At 42.5% G+C, this 19,846-nt stretch overlaps 1 protein-coding gene across 1 annotated transcript in view; it reads left to right on the top strand.

Moving 5' to 3' along the window:
* The window catches only part of LOC126199397 (semaphorin-2A-like), a 1,365,238-nt gene that overhangs the window by 770,581 nt on the left and 574,811 nt on the right, over positions 1-19,846 (top strand). The window contains exon 4 of the mRNA XM_049936316.1: positions 17,776-17,838. Within this exon, the coding sequence (XP_049792273.1) occupies positions 17,776-17,838 (63 nt within the window). The remainder of the gene's footprint in view (positions 1-17,775; positions 17,839-19,846) is intronic.

The following is a 19,846-nucleotide window of genomic DNA, read 5'->3' on the forward strand; positions in this document are numbered from 1 at the left end:
GAAAATTCCTCTATACGTATACACGTTAAACAGCGTGGGCGATAAAGGACACCCTTGACTGACTCCTTGTGAGATTCTACTCGTTCCTCTATTGATGGTTGGGCCGAAACGTATCTTTTTTATCAGCATACAAATTTTGAACTGACGTTATTAAATGCTGAGGAGGCTCAGACTCTCCTAAAATTTCCCTTAACTTAGATCTTACCAGCCTGTCGAAGGACTTTTCATAATTCACAAAAGCTATATAGCTTGGGATATTAAATTCTCTGTCCTTTACCAATATCTGGTTTATAGAGAAAAAACGATCTACCCAAGATCGTGGAAGATCGACTGGCATGTTCTGGCAAAAAAATCGAAGACCGAACACCGTAGTTCACACCACAAACCCACTGAGAATTGTATTGATCCTTCAATGGCCTGCCCATAACCCTTATTTCTCAGCCGTGGAGCGTGTGTTAGATACGATGGCAAGACATGTAATTGCACACGAGCGACCAGTCACCTATCTTAATGAACTGACAGAGCACATGTTACAAGCGTGGCAAGAAACACCTTATGATGGTCTTCGGACATTGTTTACTTCCATGATAGTAAGAATACAAGAACTTTATTCTTGGGTGTGGATTCATAATCCATACCTATGTTAATGATGGATATCGGTTCAAATAGAATGAGAGTTTGTTCATTTAATATTTATCTAATAAACATCTGCACAAAGTTCCGTAGATGTCGGACTGGTGCTTAATGGTGTAAGAAATCCCCTTAATGAAACATAGAGTGCAGATTCAGTTTTCTGTGAGGTAACGCAGATTGAAAGACAGAACACCAACAGGAGCTGAAAGATCGTCTACATCTGCGTATACGCCAACACTGTGCAAGATACTTCGGTGTGTGGCGAAGAGGTGATAGGTCAATCCTTTCCCTCCTTTCCCGTTGCTGCCGTAAATAGTGGAAGAAATGACTCCGTACGAACGCTTGTCACGCACATTTTACGAAACTAAAGGGCTGGAGTGGGCGGCGAGGGGGGAGGGGGGGGGGGGAGCGGGGGAGCGGGGCGGGGATGATACATCAGCGTCCTTGTGTTGAAATAAATGCTTTCGGAATTGTAATATGAATCATCTCATATGAGGCACAACACACCTCTTTTGACATGTGTCTATAGAGACTGATCAACGTTTCCACAGTGCTCTGTCGTCTAACAAATAAACCACCAGTTCTCACTTTCGTGAATGAAACGACTTCAAACCTCTGATTACTTTGCAGATGAGATGATGTGATAAATATTTGACATTAAGCATGTGAAATCTTTAAGATTCAAGACTTAAAATCCTAGTTATGTTGATTTTATTAATTTTGGATTATTCACCCATACAGTAATGAAAAGTTAGATCTTCACGCATATCAATATTCTACAGCATGCGCTGTACAATGATACAAATTTGCGTATAAACGAGTGGAATGTGTGGATGCTATCTGCAAAACGTACTACTAACAGTGGTAGTTCTCTAGAAGTAATAATTAAAACATTTTGCATGGGGATATTGGTGTACATCGACTATATAGTAAGCGACAAACTTTTTACCTTTCACTACTTTGTGTGTGTGCGTGGGGAAGGGGGAGGGTGTCACCGAGAAAATGTTTGAAATTATGTGTAAATCGTTTCCTATGTTGCTAAGTTCCCTCTTTCTCAAATACACCCTCCAGTCACGTTAATGTGACAACCTGACAAAATCATGAATAACCAGGTCTTTCAGCGCAGACTGCAAGCGAGACGTGCACGAACACTCACTGAGGCTCTGAGACATACCACCATGTATGTGCGCCAATGCCAACTCCTGTGCAGTGGGAAACTGCGCTAGGTTTCTGGGCTGATGATCCACGGCGTGAACGGTCCGACCGAGTTAATTCCATAGATTCCCGATTGGGTTTAAACCCAGAGAGTTCAGTGGGCGGGGGAGTGCGGTAAACTGGTGCCCTTCAAACCACACACGTACACTGCAAGCTGCGTGACACCCAGCATTGTCCTGCTGGAAGACGCCACTGTGCCAAGGAGAAACAAACTGCATGGTCCCCAAGGATAGATGCATACGTCCGTCGACCCGTTGCCCCTTACAGAATGACGAGATCACTCAGGGAGTTCCACGAGAACATTCTGCAGATCATGACGCTCCATCCTGGTTCCAGAAATTGTATTTTGAGACGTTTCACATCGCACGCGCGTACATCTTTCCGACGAAGCCTAAAACGTGATTTATCTGAAAACATCATCTGTCGCCACTCTTGTTCGAGTCCTCCCTCGGGCATGAGTGTGTGTGTTTGTCCTTAGGATGATTTAGGTTAAGTAGTGTGTAAGCTTAGGGACTGATGACCTTAGCAATTAAGTTCAATAAGATTTTACACACATCTGAATATTTCTGAGCCACTCGTGTTACGCAGTTGGCGTTCGAATTCCAGCCTTCGTCGAGGATTAATAGTTGTCACCATGGATGTATGAACCAGTTGCCTGTACACAGCAACGTTCGCTGAAAGGTCGTCGATGAGACACTGTTGGTAGCCTCTAGGCTCGCCTGGGTGGTGAGCTGCTCCATTCGCCCGTACACATCTGCGCAGCTGTCACTCTGTGGTCAACTGTTGCCTCTGCGCCGGTTTTCAGCAGCGCTATTTTGCCATCTTCTGTATACTTTAACCACGGGGGAACGCTAACTGTTTACCAACTTAGCAGTTTCCGAAATGCTTTCACCTCTGCCCCGATAGCCGGTGATCTTACCCTTTTGGAAGTCAGATAAATCACTCGATTTGCGACAACGACTGCAGTGTTTTCCGTCTCCCCTCGACACTCTTTATATATCCTACACTATTAGTGCTGCCACTTACCATCTGTGGGTAGTTTAGCACGTTGACGTTCAACATAGGCGGTGGCCACATTAATGAACCGTGTAATTGATGAGTATGGTGTGGATAATCCGTCTGCTGTGGGTTAAGCTGCCTCAACAAGTATACACAGTTAACTTAAATAGTTCACTGTGTTAAACCTCTAACGTAAGATTGTAGCTATTAATGAGTAGACTGTGATACTATTACAAATGTTTAAATTCGATCAATAATTATCTGAAATACTGAAAATCAATTTTTGTTCACCCTGGAAGTCTTTAGATAGGCATGATATAACTGAAACTTAGCGATCGTGTGTTGATTATAGTCATTTTGGTAATAGACACGTCGAATTTCAGACTGCTCTTGTATTCATGAAAGATCACAGCCTATCTACATCTACATCTAATGGTGCGTGCAGAGGGTAGACTTTACTACTGCCAGACTTTTCCTTCGTTGTTGCACCAGCAGTTAGAGTGATGGAAAAACGACTGTCTATATGACACCGTATGCGTACTAATTACTCTTATACGAGGGTTATCCACAAAGTACATTACGTTTTGGAATTAAAAATAAATAAAGTATTGGAAATTTTTTTTTATTATATACAGATGAAAGCCACACTTAAATACTACTTTTCTACATAGTTGCCATTTAAATTAAGGCACGTATCGTAGCGATGGATGAGCTTGGAAATTCCTTCGTCGTAAAATTCGGCCGCCTGCGCCTTCAACCACGTGGTTACCTCTTCTTGAAGCCATGCGTCGTCATCAAAACGCTGCATAGCCAACCACTTCTTCATTGCTGGGAATAAGTGGAAATCGCTCGGTGCCAGGTCGGGACTGTACGGCGGATGAGGAAACAACTCCCACTTAAAAGATTCGAGAAGTTCACGAGCGGCATTTGCCGTGTGGGCCCGGGCGTTGTCGTGAATCAGCAAGATCTTTGAGCCCAACTTTCCGCTGCGCTTGTTTTGTATTGCTCTTCTGAGGTTGTGCAGAGTTTGGCAATACCTTTGAGAGTTTATTGTAGTGCCTCTTTCCAGAAAATCCACAAAAATCACACCTTTTCTGTCCCAAAAGACAGTCGCTACGTGGTTGAAGGCGCAGGCGGCCGAATTTTACGACGAAGGAAATTCCGAGCTCGTCCATCGCTACGAAAAGTGCCTTAATTTAAATGGCAACTATGTAGAAAAGTAGTATTTAAGTGTGGCTTTCATCTGTATACAATAAAAAAAATTTCCAATACTTTATTTATTTTTAATTCCAAAACGTAATGTACTTTGTGGATAGCCCTCGTATTATCTTCCCGGTTTCTATGAGAATATATACGTTCCTTGCAGTACGATCGTTCTGCAGTCAGCTTTAAATGCGGGGTCTCTAAACTTTCTCAGTAGTGTTCTTCGAAATGAATGTCCTCTTCCCTCCATGGGACATGCATGCTCATCGAACCTACCAGTAACAAATCTGGCAGCTCGCCTCTGAACTGCGTCAATGCCATCTTTCAATCCTATCTGGTGCGGATCCCACACACTAGAGCAGTACACAAGAATGGTCGCACTAGTGTTTTCTATGCGATCTCTTTTACAGATCAACCACACTTTCCTAAAATACTCTCAATAAAGCGAAGTCGACCATTCGCATTCCCTACCACAGTCTCACACGTTCATTCCATTTCCTATCGCTTCGCAACTTTGCTCCTAGGTATTTAAACGGCGTGACTGTCTCAAGGAGGACACTACTAATGCTATATTCGAACATTATGCCTTTGATTTTCCTATTCATCCGCATTAACGTACATTTTTTTACAATTATACAGTTAGAGCCAGCTTCCATTCATCACACCAATTAGATATTTGGCGTAGATCATCTTGTTTCATCCTATTGTCACTGATCTTCGACATCTTCCTGTACATCACAGCATCATCAGCGATCAGCCACAGATTAATGCCCAACCTGTTCGCCAGATCATTTAGGTATGTAAAAGGTAGCAACGGCTGTATCGCACTTGCTAGGGGCACCCCTGATGTTACCCCTGCCTCCGATGAACACTCGCCGTCGACGACAACGTCTATTACTGATGATGCCTTCGAGCCAGTCACATACACTCCTGGAAATTGAAATAAGAACACCGTGAATTCATTGTCCCAGGAAGGGGAAACTTTATTGACACATTCCTGGGGTCAGATACATCACATGATCACACTGACAGAACCACAGGCACATAGACACAGGCAACAGAGCATGCACAATGTCGCCACTAGTACAGTGTATATCCACCTTTCGCAGCAATGCAGGCTGCTATTCTCCCATGGAGACGATCGTAGAGATGCTGGATGTTGTCCTGTGGAACGGCTTGCCATGCCATTTCCACCTGGCGCCTCAGTTGGACCAGCGTTCGTGCTGGACGTGCAGACCGCGTGAGACGACACTTCATCCAGTCCCAAACATGCTCAATGGGGGACAGATCCGGAGATCTTGCTGGCCAGGGTAGTTGACTTACACCTTCTAGAGCACGTTGGGTGGCACGGGATACATGCGGACGTGCATTGTCCTGTTGGAACAGCAAGTTCCCTTGCCGGTCTAGAATGGTAGAACGATGGGTTCGATGACGGTTTGGATGTACCGTGCACTATTCAGTGTCCCCTCGACGATCACCAGTGGTGTACGGCCAGTGTAGGAGATCGCTCCCCACACCATGATGCCGGGTGTTGGCCCTGTGTGCCTCGGTCGTATGCAGTCCTGATTGTGGCGCTCACCTGCACGGCGCCAAACACGCATACGACCATCATTGGCACCAAGGCAGAAGCGACTCTCATCGCTGAAGACGACACGTCTTCAACGTCCCTCCATTCACGCCTGTCGCGACACCACTGGAGGCGGGCTGCACGATGTTGGGGCGTGAGCGGAAGACGGCCTAACGGTGTGCGGGACCGTAGCCCAGCTTCATGGAGACGGTTGCGAATGGTCCTCGCCGATACCCCAGGAGCAACAGTGTCCCTAATTTGCTGGGAAGTGGCGGTGCGGTCCCCTACGGCACTGCGTACGATCCTACGGTCTTGGCGTGCATCCGTGCGTCGCTGCGGACCGGTCCCAGGTCGACGGGCACGTGCACCTTCCGCCGACCACTGGCGACAACATCGATGTACTGTGGAGACCTCACGCCCCACGAGCAATTCGGCGGTACGTCCACCCGGCCTCCCGCATGCCCACTATACGCCCTCGCTCAAAGTCCGTCAACTGCACATACGGTTCACGTCCACGCTGTCGCGGCATGCTACCAGTGTTAAAGACTGCGATGGAGCTCCGTATGCCACGGCAAACTGGCTGACACTGACGGCGGCGGTGCACAAATGCTGCGCAGCTAGCGCCATTCGACGGCCAACACCGCGGTTCCTGGTGTGTCCGCTGTGCCGTGCGTGTGATCATTGCTTGTACAGCGCTCTCGCAGTGTCCGGAGCAAGTATGGTGGGTCTGACACACCGGTGTCAATGTGTTCTTTTTTCCATTTCCAGGAGTGTATCTAGGAGGTTAATCCGTATGCTCGTACCTTCGCCAATAGTCTGCAGTGGTGTACAGTGTTGAATGCTTATCTGAAATCTATAAATATGGAATCTTTCTGTTGCCCTTCATCCATAATTCGCAGTATATCATTTGAGAAAAGAGCACGCTGGGTTTCGCGATGCTTTTCAGTGCCGGCTCTGTGCGTTTTCTCGCATTTTTCTGTAGAAATCGTGGCTGATAGCGGCCTTGACGTGTTCGGGAAGACAGAAGGAAGGTTAGGATTTACCGTCCCGCCGACGACGTGCTTTTGTAAACACATCGTAAGCTGCGATTTAAGATTCTAGGGAATAAAATAGGTAGTGTCCTGTCGAAAGGAAACATTGCAGAGTTTGATTCTAAGCTAATTACGAAACCACAAAAAATCTGAGTTTGGATGACCTGGGAGGTAGTGGTCTCGAACCGCCGCCCTCCCGATTGCGAGTGCAGAGTGTAACTTCTACGCCACCTCGCTTCGTCAATGTGTTCGATAACGCAGGTCTGTTCAGTAGATTTACATATGCTTGACTGATGATCAGTATTTTAGCCTCATTTGTTTACAACATATGATATGTAAATATACTTTCTGTCTGTCTCTGTGGTGACTTCAGCTACACTGTGTTAACACGAGGAACTTTTTTCAAGGTCTGATCGGTCTGCAATTGAAACCACAGTGAAAATCAAAAACGTTTTATTTGCAGCATTTACCTGCACCTTCCAGCTACTTCTCTACATGGTCGCCGACTCGACGTCGACATTTGTCGTAGCTTGGCACCAGCTTCCAGCGAAAACTGTACGCAGGTCTGCAGCTCTTTGCGCCAAAATGCTGGGGAAACGAATCATTCAACACACTATTTGTGAACCTCCGATTGTTCCCTGACCGCATGCACGTGTACGTCCTGCTTCAAAGTTCCTGCTCCATTGTCGTTACGTGGGTGGCATGAAATAGGGCAAAACCACTCAGCAACGGCAGCACGCACTACACACTTGGCTTGAAACTCTGCTGCTGTAGGTACCTTTACATACTCGCTGTGCGCTCAGAATTGAAAAATGTACCATAGTGAAATCGATGGGCATACTGCAGACATTGCGCAAAACGTCTGTGCAGAGCTTCTTCTGATTCATCGCTCATCACTTCATCATTTATTGCATTGGCAGGTCTTTAAGACATGCAGCAGAAAAGCAACAGAAATACCAACACAAGAAAAAGAGAAAAAACAGCGCTCTTTAGAAGCTATTAAAGAAATCATTACAAAAAGCACAAAAAGATGATTAGTTAGTCACAACACAACAGATTACTGCAGATGGTTATCCAATGTTGCCATTCTCTAGATTCCTCTTCCATGGCCATCAGTTCCCCTTTTTCTTTTTTTTAAGGGTTGTTAATACTCGACTCTTTTATCGCGTCCTTGGATGTCCCTTTTGGCGTTTTCCAGTAGGCTGAGAATGGAGAACTCGGTTGGGAGGGCTCTATCAGCTCGAAGGATGTGGCCAAACCACTCTAGCCTCTTGTGCCATAATAGTCGGCCAGTGTGTGTGTTTGCAAACAGGCTTCTTTCGTTCTTCGTTGCCTTTTACCTTCCATGGTATTCTAGATACGTCCATAGGTCGTTGAGAGTATCTTCCTCTTGAAGCCTTTGATTGCTTCTTCAGTTGTTGCTGATATCGCCTTGGTTTCGCAACCGCGTAAAAGTACCGGATCTTATGTACAGCTAGATCTTATTCTTCTGTGAAATCAGTCGTGACTTGAATAAGTTTTTCAGATGCGACTGGTGTTTATTATTCGTTGATGCACCTCTTTCGTCAGTTCACTTTTACGAGTGTCACTACAAAATAAATGCACACTATTTTATTTTTAAAATCCATCTTTTATTGTACATGTTTGAAATCTTTACAGTGTGTAGATACATCCACATAATTTCCATCCCTCTGAACTGCCTTACGCCATCTTGGAACCAACGCCAGTATACCCGCACGGTAAAATTCTGGACCAACCTAGGGAGCCACTGTTTGGCAGCGTCCACAAGAGAGTCATCATCTCCAAACCTTGTTCCACGAAGAGAGTCTTTCACTTTCTCAAAGAGATCATAGTCACATGGAGCCAGGTCAGGACTGTAAGGCGGGTGTCTCAGTGTTGTCCATCCGAGTTTTGTGATCGCTTCCATGGTTTTTTGTCTGACATGTGGCCGTGCATTGTCGTGCAACAGCAAAACATCCTGCTTTTGCCGATGTGGTCGAACACGACTCAGTCGAGCTTGAAGTTTCCTCAGTGTCGTCACATATGCATCGGAATTTATGCTGGTTCCACTTGGCATGATGTCCACAAGCAAGAGTCCTTCGGAATCGAAAAACACCGTAGCCATAACTTTTCCAGCAGAAGGTGTGGTTTTGAATCTTTTTTTTTTGTGAATTTGCATGATGCCACTCCATTGATTGCCTCTTCGTCTCTGATGAAAAATGATGGAGCCATGTTTCATCACCTGTCACAATTCTTCCAAGAAATTCATCTCCACCATTTTCGTACCGTTCCAAAAGTTCGCTGCATACCGTTTTCCTTGTTTCTTTGTGAGCCACTGTCAACATCCTGGGAACCCACCTGGCACAAACCCTTTTTAACGCCAACACTTTCAGTATTCTGCAAACACTTCCTTCCCCTATCCCAACGTAGCGTGATAATTCGTCCACTGTGATGCGTCTGTTTCTTTGTGAGCCACTGTCAACATCCTGGGAACCCACCTGGCACAAACCCTTTTTAACGCGAACACTTTCAGTATTCTGCAAACACTTCCTTCCCCTATCCCAACGTAGCGTGATAATTCGTCCACTGTGATGCGTCTGTCAGCAGTCACCAATTCGTTAACTCTCTGCACATTGTGTGGAATGTGTGCAGTACGAGGCCTGCCGATGCGAGGACAATCCTCAATATTGCCGTGCCCGCTTTCATCACGTAACCAGCTTGCCCACCGACTAACTGTCCTGCGATCGGCAGCAGCATCTCCATACGCCTTTTTCAACTTCTTGTGGATGTTTCCCACTGTCTCGTTTTCACAGCACGGGAATTCTATGGCAGCACGTTGCTTCTGACGAACGTCTAGTGTAGCAGCCATCTTGAAGACATGCTGTGACGGCACCACTCACGGGAACAGGCTGAAATAAGTTTGAAAACAAACGGGAAGGATGTATCTACGCACTGTAAAACGTTCACACATACAGAATGAAAACTGTATTTCTACAAAAATTGTGTGCATTTCCTTTGGAGTGATCCTCGTCGTCGTCAGTATGGAACCCAGGTACCCGAATTTTTTTAACTCGTTCGGATGTTTACCCATCAACAACAATGGATGGAAAAAGAATTTCACGACGGGATATTTGGTTTTACCCTTATTCACCACCAGCCCAGTTTTTTTTCTTTCTTTTTTTTTTTTTTTTTTTTTTGCGCTGTGCATAAATGGGAAAGTATCAGGGCATACTTACTCCAGGGTGTCACCACGATCCACAACATTGTCGGCAAATGTCGCTATTCCTATCTGCTCGCACCATCTCCGATTCGATTAGTGTCACCGCTTACTTCCTCCAAGTTCAAGCTAAATAGCATTGACGCCAATTGATGTCATTCTCTTAGTCTATTTCGAATAGTGAATGGTGACGGTAGTGGTTAGTCGGATGTATTTCGGTAGAATGTGAAATTTCTTCAATGATGTCCATAGTATGGAGTGGTCAGTGTGGTAAGCTTGTAGAAAATCAATGAATATGAGGTGTACTTCCCAGTCTAACTCGTAAATTTTTTTCTATCAGCTGCCTCTAGCTAAACACGTGGTCAGGATTCCACTGTCCAGGGACAAAGCCACTTTGATAATGGCCTATAGTTCCTTCCGAAAATGGTCCTATTAGGTCTAGTAGCACTGTTCAATCAAAGAAATCTGTTGAAAGTCGGTAACATGTGGAGCATCATTCTTCTTTAATATGGAAATATAATTACTCCCTTACACTATTCAGAAATATATCTGCCATCCAAATGGTAGATATTAAGTGCTTCAAAGCATCCACCAATGTTTCACCTTCCAAGAGTAGCATCTCAGCTGTGATACCATTGCCTCCTCGTTCCTTGTTGTTCTTGAGAGCCTTTATCGCATCCCCGATTTCTTTCTCTCACGGTCCGGGGACTTCCACTCGTAATAAGCTATTCTTGCATCTTCCGAAAGTTGCAGTAGCCGTTGTAGCCTCTTGGCTTATGTGGTCTCTACAGTTACCCGACATTCTTCATCGAACTAGATTTCTTTCTGTGTTACGGGTGGAAAACCAGCTCTTCATTTGTCGTCACTAACACTGCATTCCGTAATACTAATTACGTATCGTTCACGTTGTTAGGGTCCTCCAGTATCGTAAGTTATGGGAATTTTATCGTTATAGCGCTGTCTCTCTTCTAAGTCTTCCAAATAACCTGTGTCACAGTGGACCATCCTTTCATCATTAGTCTGCCACTTGGTAGACAGTTTCAGACGTAGTTTGATCGATTTTCGCTATGGTTTTAATTTCACGACTAAAAGGTAGCCCTCTTAACTTTTTCGGGTTCATCGCCTCTAATGTGTAGTCCACTGTACTCAAGGCATGACAGATTTGCTTTGCTTAACTTCGCGCCAGATGCCCTTCCCGTCTATGCAGCTTTCACTTACCTGATGGAAGGAATCGTGTGTGCTACTTGTTGGTGAAGCCTGTGTGTTACCGTCTTATTTGTTTGTATACCCTACTTTTTCCCCGGCAGAAAGTGGGGAACAGCCCAGTATTTGCGAACACTAGCCTCCCGGTGCACCAGCCACAGTCGATGCTGGTTTGTCTCACCATGTCTCACAAACTAGCGCGGTGCGCGTTACGCTATACCATTATGGAATCCAGTGATTTCCTGTACTTCGGGTACAAAACAGACTAAAATACTATAAAGAGAGTCTTATTTTGAATGATTTCCATTTATCGATTTAGTTAAAATTTCCACATGTATTTTTACATCAGTTAATATAACCCTGCCACAATACATTGTGTAATTATTTTTAGTAGTCGTGTACAGTTATGTGTCACAAATGGTTGATCACAGTGGTTCCACTAGTGACTTCACGTTACACGGTATTATTAATTATAAAATGTCTTTGTAGGAGAAATGTATCTGTCAGTTACTCCAACGATTGGGGAAGCGCAGCTTCCACCATAATCCATTAGTGGATACGGAATGCGTAGTTCATAGTCTTCATACTACTACGCTGAATATATCCTTGTTTGTACCTTCTGAGAAACGTGTGCCCAGGCAACTCTTGAGTCTTATTAGACTGACGTTGGATTCCGCTGCAAAAGATTTACCTATTTTTGTAATTTCGCTCAATCTCTTCAGGCAAATGCGAGAATGATTCCGTTGTGAAGCACACATCCGATTTCCTTCCCTGTCTTTCCTCGCAATCCGAGCTTCTGTTACATCTCTGGCGACCTCATCGCGACAAGATGTGTAACCCCAAACTTCCTTGCCTTTTTGGAATCTGAACTCCGTTCCCTGAATTTCGCGAACAGAGCAACTGGTCGCTGTCTTCTTTTCCTTCCTAACTCTGCAGGCGTTCTGCCATCGTGCTGGGGTCTAGTACCTGCAGAAGAACAGATATAGCTTCGGATTTGTCTTGTCCATAGTGTCAGTTTCGATGCTGAGAGTGGTTTGTCGTGTCCATTGTAGTTCATATGCAACGTTTATTTATGTGACAGATACGTGGACAGAAAGTTTGCTTTGCGACGTGACGTAGTTTGTATGAAGATACGATAACTAATATAAGTTGAGCAGATGTCCAGTGCTATAGAAAGACCATGGAAAAAGTGGTTTGATTTCCGAGTTACTGAAGGATATAGGTTTTTGGGTGATGTTCAAAGATACAACATCGACCTTGAGCCATTGCTACGATCACTATTTGAGTTGAGTGCCTGACAGTGGACGTGATTGCTTCGAAAATGAGGCATCAGTTTCTAAAGCCATCATACACAGCAAGCTTCTACATTTAAATCTACATCTACATCTATAAGGGTACACTGCCAATCACATTTGAATGCCTGGCAGAGAGGTCATCGAAACAGCTTCACAATAATTCTCTGTTATTCTAATCTCGTATAGCGCGCGGAAAAAACGAACACCTATATCTTCCCGTCCGAGGTCTGATTTCCCTTATTTTATTATGATAATTTTTTCTCCCTGTGGCGGTTGGTGTCTACAAAATATTTTCGAATTCGAAGGAGATAATTGGTGATTGAAATTTCGTGAAACGATCCTGCCGCAACGAAAAACACCTTTCTCTTAATGGTATACACGCCAAATCCTGTGTCACTTCAGTGACACTCTCTCCCCTATTTCGCAATAATACAAAACGTGTTGTCCTCCTTTGAACTTTCTTGGTGTACTCCGTCAATCCCACCTGGTAACTGTCCCACGCCGCGCAGCAGTATTTTAACGAACAAGCGTAGTGTAGCAGTCTCTTTAGTAGATCTGTCACATTTTCTAAGTGTCCTACCAATAAAACGCAGTTTTTGGTTAGCCTTCCCCACAACATTTTCTATGTGTTCCTTCTAATTTAAGCTGTTCGTAATTGTAATTCCTAGGTATTTAGTTGAACTTAACGACCTTTAGATTTATCGTGTAACCGATTTTAGCGGATGCCTTTTAGCACTTATGTAGATGACCTTACACTTTTGCGTTAATTAGCGTCAACTGCCAATTTTTGCACCATACAGATATCTTTTCTAAATCGTTCAGCGATTTGTTTTGATCTTCTGATGACTTTACTAATCGATAAACGACAGCATCATCTGCAAACAACCTAAGACAGCTGCTCAGATTGTCTCCTACATCGTTCATATAGATAAGGAACAGCAAAGGGGCTACAATACTACCTTGGGGAACGCCAGAAATCACATCTGTTTTACTCGATGTCTTTCCGTCAGTTGCTACGAACTGCGACCGCTCTGACAGGAAATCACGAATCTAGTCACATAACCGAGACGGTATTTCATAAGCGCGCTTGAGAATATTTCAGCATTCCACTTTGAGTGAAAACCACATTTTTTTTAGCAATGAGATATTTTGGCTGCAGCGAAAGGAGAATGAAATACTTTGTTAGCCGTCTTATTACATCAAGAGTCTATTCTAAGATTCCATTCAGGTACGGGTTTTCTACTTATTCAAAGTTTTAGTTTTGTAAGTTTATTCCGTTTACCTTCATTTGATAACTTGTAAAATTAAGTAATATATGAAAACGAAAACTTTCACAAATAACAGTCTTCGTTCTCAAACATTTTCGGCTATAACAATTCTGAAGAGTATGAGTTAAATATATCTAACTTCTTCAACAACAGATAACCAACCTCCACCAACTCTGACGTCGTAGTGGCTGTGAGCAAGATCAGAGACAATCTTACTCCAAGATAAATGTTTAAATATTCACACGAACAAAATAAGATCTCTGTATTTTTCGATACTGTCGTCAAAATTTTGTATTCATGCAGTCATTTGTTTCACCAGATCGCACCTAATTAACAAGATATGTAATTTTCTCAATTATTATTTAAATTAATAGTAATAAATATCAGGATAGGTATCTATCTGAGTGCAAATATGCTAGTACAAACGGTATTCGTAATGTTCCCTTAAATATTAGGAGGATAAACAGAAAGTAATAAAACCAAGCGCCCCAGTAAAAATCGCGAACCACACAAGTTCGACCAAAACTGGTATCGGACGATTCACAGATAGAGAGACAAGCATCGATCGATTTGTAGAAAGAACATGAGCAAAGGACAGTTAGAAATACTTAAGTAAACCGAATCGTAGAGTAGAGCATAAAGGGGAAAGTCGTATGAGATGACAAGTGGGTAAGACAACGAACCTGAAAAGACGCTAAAATGACGCCACCGACCTTAGCGCTAAGTCATCTGTGTCAGCCCTAAACACTGCATCATACCGTTCACATTGTTCACATAAGGAAAAGTGTGTTTTACGCGTGGAGGTAAAAAAAAAAGTATGGAGTTGTCAATACGTCAGAAATTTGAAGCGACATCCGCCCAAAACATTAGGTTCACTGTATTCATACCTCCATGGTTCACCTTGATTATACTTCCCGTGACATCACTCTGGTGTGGCCGTCTCCAGTTTCCATAGTGTTGGGTGCTTTTATTGAGTGAATACGTGGTTATTTTATCAAAAATGCCAGCTTACACTTTGTACGAGTGTACTAATCTACCAGATCGTAATCTAAAGATTTCATTCGTAAGTGCAGCCCTTCAAGTAACGTTTTCTTTTGTATACGTGATTTATGGTTGCGCTGTTTTATTGTAGTTGTTTTATTTCTTTCATTTGACTTTCAATTTGCCTTCCTTTACTCACTTCTTTCCTTTGTTTTTCATAGCCTTCCAAGTCGCAAAGACTCCGACATCAGAGCCACACAACTATTCATTGTTCACATTTACTCCCTCTTTCAATAAGTTTCTGGCTAGAACAAGAGGAGACAGCGGTCATGTGTGAGGGAGTTTTGTATGCATGATTGTAAGAATGTGCGTATGTGCTTTGCTTCCTTTCTGAAGAAGGTTTTGACTGAAAACTGGAAACTTACGTGAACACTCTTTTCGTCGTGCTTGCCTGCTGTTCGGCCTGTGAGTAACAATCTCTCCGTTTCAATGTGTAGTTATTCCCTCATGAAGCTTGTTGTCAATAATGCACTGAACTTCAACAGGAACAGTTATGTACATAATTACAATACCAGAAGAAAAAAACTACATTGATTACGCCACAGTACGGTTGCCTGTAGTACAAACACGGGATCACAATTCTCCAACCAGAAATTTTGATCAGTTGCCCAGTGACATAACGTACCTAATAGACAGCAAAGTAAAATTTGAAACTAAACTGAAATTGTTTATCTTTGACAGTTACTCCTATTGCGCAGAAGACTATCTATTATTATAATGTGCAAATGGTGATGGATAGGAATTATGAATTAACATCTGTCCGTCTTTAATTAAAAAATAGAAAACACTAGTAAGTGATTAGCATGGGAAGGTATTTACAAAAAAAGTTACTGTTCGTATAAAATTAATCGTTTCACATCATTATGGTTTATCATGCAAATGATCCATAGAACATGAAACTAAGAACTAACTAACTGTTGGTATATCATAAAGCGAGGTATAGACATATATTCTTTGAAAGCCTCAAAGTGAAATTCAGTAGTAAAATAAAAGGATGATCTAAATCAACGTACATTCCACGTGTGATTCGTTTGGTAATTCCAGAAAAACTGTCGATTTACTGGCGAGAAATATTTCGGGAAAAGAAAGAAATAGGCTAGTGTCGGAAGGGTAGGCCTATGTGTTACACAAGTAAAGCTATCATTACTAAAAAAAAGTCTTACATACGTGTTAAAGCAAAATATACATGTTACGGGTTCCAAACGATTGAGACATTTCCTTAATCTCATTTACAGTATTTCACAACGCTGAAATAAGCTGAAAATGCAACGAACAAGAAGCAGTACCAAGTAAGCAAAAAAGCATTGTTTTCGGAGTTTCAGCTTCATTTGCTATTAATACAAATACAATAAAAGTGAAATTAAGCTGAAAATGCAACGAACAAGAAGCAGTACCAAGTAAGCAAAAAAGCATTGTTTTCGGAGTTTCAGCTTCATTTGCTATTAATACAAATACAATAAAAGTGAAATTAAATGGATTACGAAAGCATGCTTTTCGCATCACTTCCTACTCTTCTTGGTATTCGAAATATGTGAACAAGAAACAAGTACATTAACGAGGCCAAGTGTGTCATACCACTAGAACAATTACGCATTAAAAACAGAATAACGTTCTAAATTGCCTTCCTGACACTATGTTAATCATGCAACCACTGTAATTTTTAGTATTTTAGATGAACAAGAAGCAATCGCAAACAGTAGTCTGCTAATGTTTTGGCCTATTTAAGATGACGGCCCATTCTGGTTTCAAAACAACGTACAGTGTACGTCTATGGCGCCATCTCCCTACTTTTTAGTACATCCATGGTTTTAGACTTACTTTTCGCATATTTCGTAAGCAGTAACATTTGTGGAATAAGTGTCATTAATTTGATTCTTACACGTTCGTAAAATAATAACACAAAATTCGGCAATTGCTGTGTAACTTCCGTTTTCTTATACACTGACCTCTTGAAATTTGCTTTTAATTAAAAGGAGAGATATCTGTTAGCAATGTAATACGATGCTTGTCATCTTATTTCACGACTTCATAAACTCATCCGACGACTTATAATGTCTTTCAAACATTACTTTATTACGTCATAATTGAATCAGGTCTGCACATATCAGTATACTACTGACTCTGAATCAAACAAGCCATCTTCTAGTCTGCTTTGGCCCCATGGGGTTACGACAATATCTACTTATATTACCGAAGCGAAGATAAATTCTAATCTTTTAGTTGTGGAAGGAAAAAAGTCTACGAGATCGTTTACGCACATCAGATGGACTCTGATGAGAGAAGTATTTTTTAATAAAAAACGAGCGAAGTGAAAAGAGGAGACACAGAGATATCGAAACATGGAAAAGATGAAGTCATCAAGATTAAACGACGTAAACTGTGGATTACTGTTAAAAAGAAGCAACCATTGAAAATGTCCGCCAGGTTTAACTCGTCAGAAGTTTCAATATGTATCCCATAATACGACCAATATGGACCTGGAAATCTTTCGTGATGAAGAAAACGGGAGTATTTGTGATGAGGAGGAGAAAGCCGAATTTTCCTTAAAATGTTGACTGTACAAAAGGTGGACTCTTGTCACATGCAGCACCTTTGAAGTAATTAAAGCCAAACGCCATTCGTGCAAACACGATTATTAGGACTAATTTTGTGTTTCATTTTTAGGAGTTTGTGAGTGGCGGGGATCTCAAAATATGACTGCTGGATTTATGGAACGGTCATTTTCAGTCAAATATTGTTGTTTATTAACAAGATTTTTATTTCTTCAAAACCATCGCATGTTTTGTATTACTTACGAAATCATTACTATTCATTGTAACTTGAAAATTAATTTGCTTTACTATTGAAGTAAATTTAAGTCTTATTTCGTCGTAATAGTTTCTCAAGGGAGCGTACAAATGTCAAGAAACCTTTAACGAAGACGAATTATAGCAGTAAACATTTGTGGCGATGACACCTTAAATTGCTGAATGCCCGCCAGATTGAAATGAGGCATCTCGTTTCGTCATGCAAGATATACTGTTGTTGTTTGACTGTAATATTTTCTATGTGCAGTCGATGTTTATGATGGAATCTAATTCTTTTCCTTTCTTTCGTTTTCCAGAGAGATTCTCTTCGTTTGGATCCCACACATGTCGGCAATTGTGTATCGAAAGGGAAGTCAGAGGTAAGCGAATCACTGGTTGACGTTCAGTAACAAATATGCATTACAATTTTCTCCCTTCGTCCTAGTGTCTAGAGATGATAAGAACTGGAACACATCAAGAGCCTCCTACATTTAGTACTGTATGTGTGTTGCGTCAGGTCCTATGTGCCACCGATAGTTCATGTTCAAAGTAATTTGATTTATTGTCATTCTATCGCACTCCACAGAGAAGACAAATTTGATTTAAAGATGAAATCAAAGTTTATGGAAAGGACTCATTCGCATAGAGAGATGCAATACCATACTTACGAGAGGATAGTAACAGTTATTTCTAATCGTAAACAGTTCCATTTACGGGCGGGAAAGTATCATTCATATATGCAGTGATTATAATTAAACTTTCAAAACGCTGTATAAATAACATCACTGGTTAGAATCACCTCAGATTGCAACGGAATATTGTCAGAGAAGTGGGAAAACGTATGGCAGAAGAAAAAAATAGAGTGACAATTGAATAATAGATGCCGCTGTATGTGTCAGAATACGAAAATGAAAACACCTGTGATGCGCACGACCCACTGGAGTGGGTATAATCACGCCAGGTACACGGCTCTTCCTTCTTTCGCGTCTGCGACGTTCGCCATGACTGTCCCAATGCAGGATCGCGCTCTGCTATAAACCTGTATTACAAGAATGGTGACTGTGCACACGTCGCTCTGCAGAATTTCCGAACACTGCAGGGTTTAAAAAAAGGCATTGGTCCGATGACTGCCGTGGGTCTGGTGAAAATGATTCGGAAATTGGAAAAGACGGGTTCTTTTGATGTGCAAACTGGTAGAGGGAGGAAACGAATTGATTCGACGTCAGTGGAAGCAGTGGACACAGAAATGCAGGAGGAGACAAGTGGTGTTGTGCAATGCCCGAACATTGGACATACCCGTGAGCGCGGTGCGTAAAATCCTACGAAACATCCTTATTTGCTATGGATTCAAAATTACCCATGTGCACGATTGCTTCCTGTTGACCTGACAGTAAGAGAGCCTTTTGCTTTAGAATTTCTTGCTCGCATGGAAGTGGACGATGATTGGCCGTGGAAGATTTTGTGGACGGATGAAGCCCACTTCCATCTGACACGATGTGTGAATACACAGGATTGTCGAATATGGGCAACGGAAAATCCACACGCAAATGGTCCAGTACCACTTCATCCTGAAAAGCTAACTGTGTGGTGCGGGTTTACTGCATCACTCATCGTAGGGCCATATTTTTTCTAAGAGCCAGGTACTTCCGGTCCTGTTACCTGTACCGTCACTGGTAAGCGCTATGAGTGTCTTTTGCTCAACCACGTCATTCCAGCTCTCCAACAGCGTGAATGTGTGGATGGCATCATTTTTGTGCAAGATGGCGCGCCTTCTCACATCGCAAATTCAGTTAAGCAGGTGCTGAAGCACCATTTCGGAAATGCTAGAACCATCAGCCACCATTTCCATGTAGCCTGGCCGCCCCGATCACCTGATCTGAATCCGTGTGACTTCTGGCTGTGGGGCTATCTGAAAGATGCTGTGTTCAGTGTTCCGATTACAAACTTAGCTGCATTGAAGGTACACATTCCGCAACACATTCTGAACGTGACCCCGGATACTCTTCGATCAGTTGTGGAACATACTGTTTCTCGTTTCCAACTTGTCGCAGAAAATGGTAGACAGCATACTGAACATGTTTTGCGCCAGTGACACGGAAATTAAAAATCCGATTTGATTTTAATTGACGATTTTTATGCGGTTTTTGGCCTCAGGCCAATTAAAAATTTATGTGATTGATGATTTTTATGCCGTTTTGGCCTCAAGACAATTAAGAACCGATCTTAATGATGCTTTTTATATGGTTTTTGGCCTCAGTACAATTAAAGACCGATTTTTCCTATCAGATGTGATATGACCTTGCCGTGGAGGAACGGCTTACGTAACTGACAGTACCACACCTGTACGCCCATGCACACTGAGTAGTACAGTTTGTTTAACGTCAGACG

This window comes from Schistocerca nitens, chromosome 8 (assembly GCF_023898315.1).
Source record: "Schistocerca nitens isolate TAMUIC-IGC-003100 chromosome 8, iqSchNite1.1, whole genome shotgun sequence".
Classification (NCBI taxonomy): Eukaryota; Metazoa; Arthropoda; class Insecta; order Orthoptera; family Acrididae; genus Schistocerca; species Schistocerca nitens.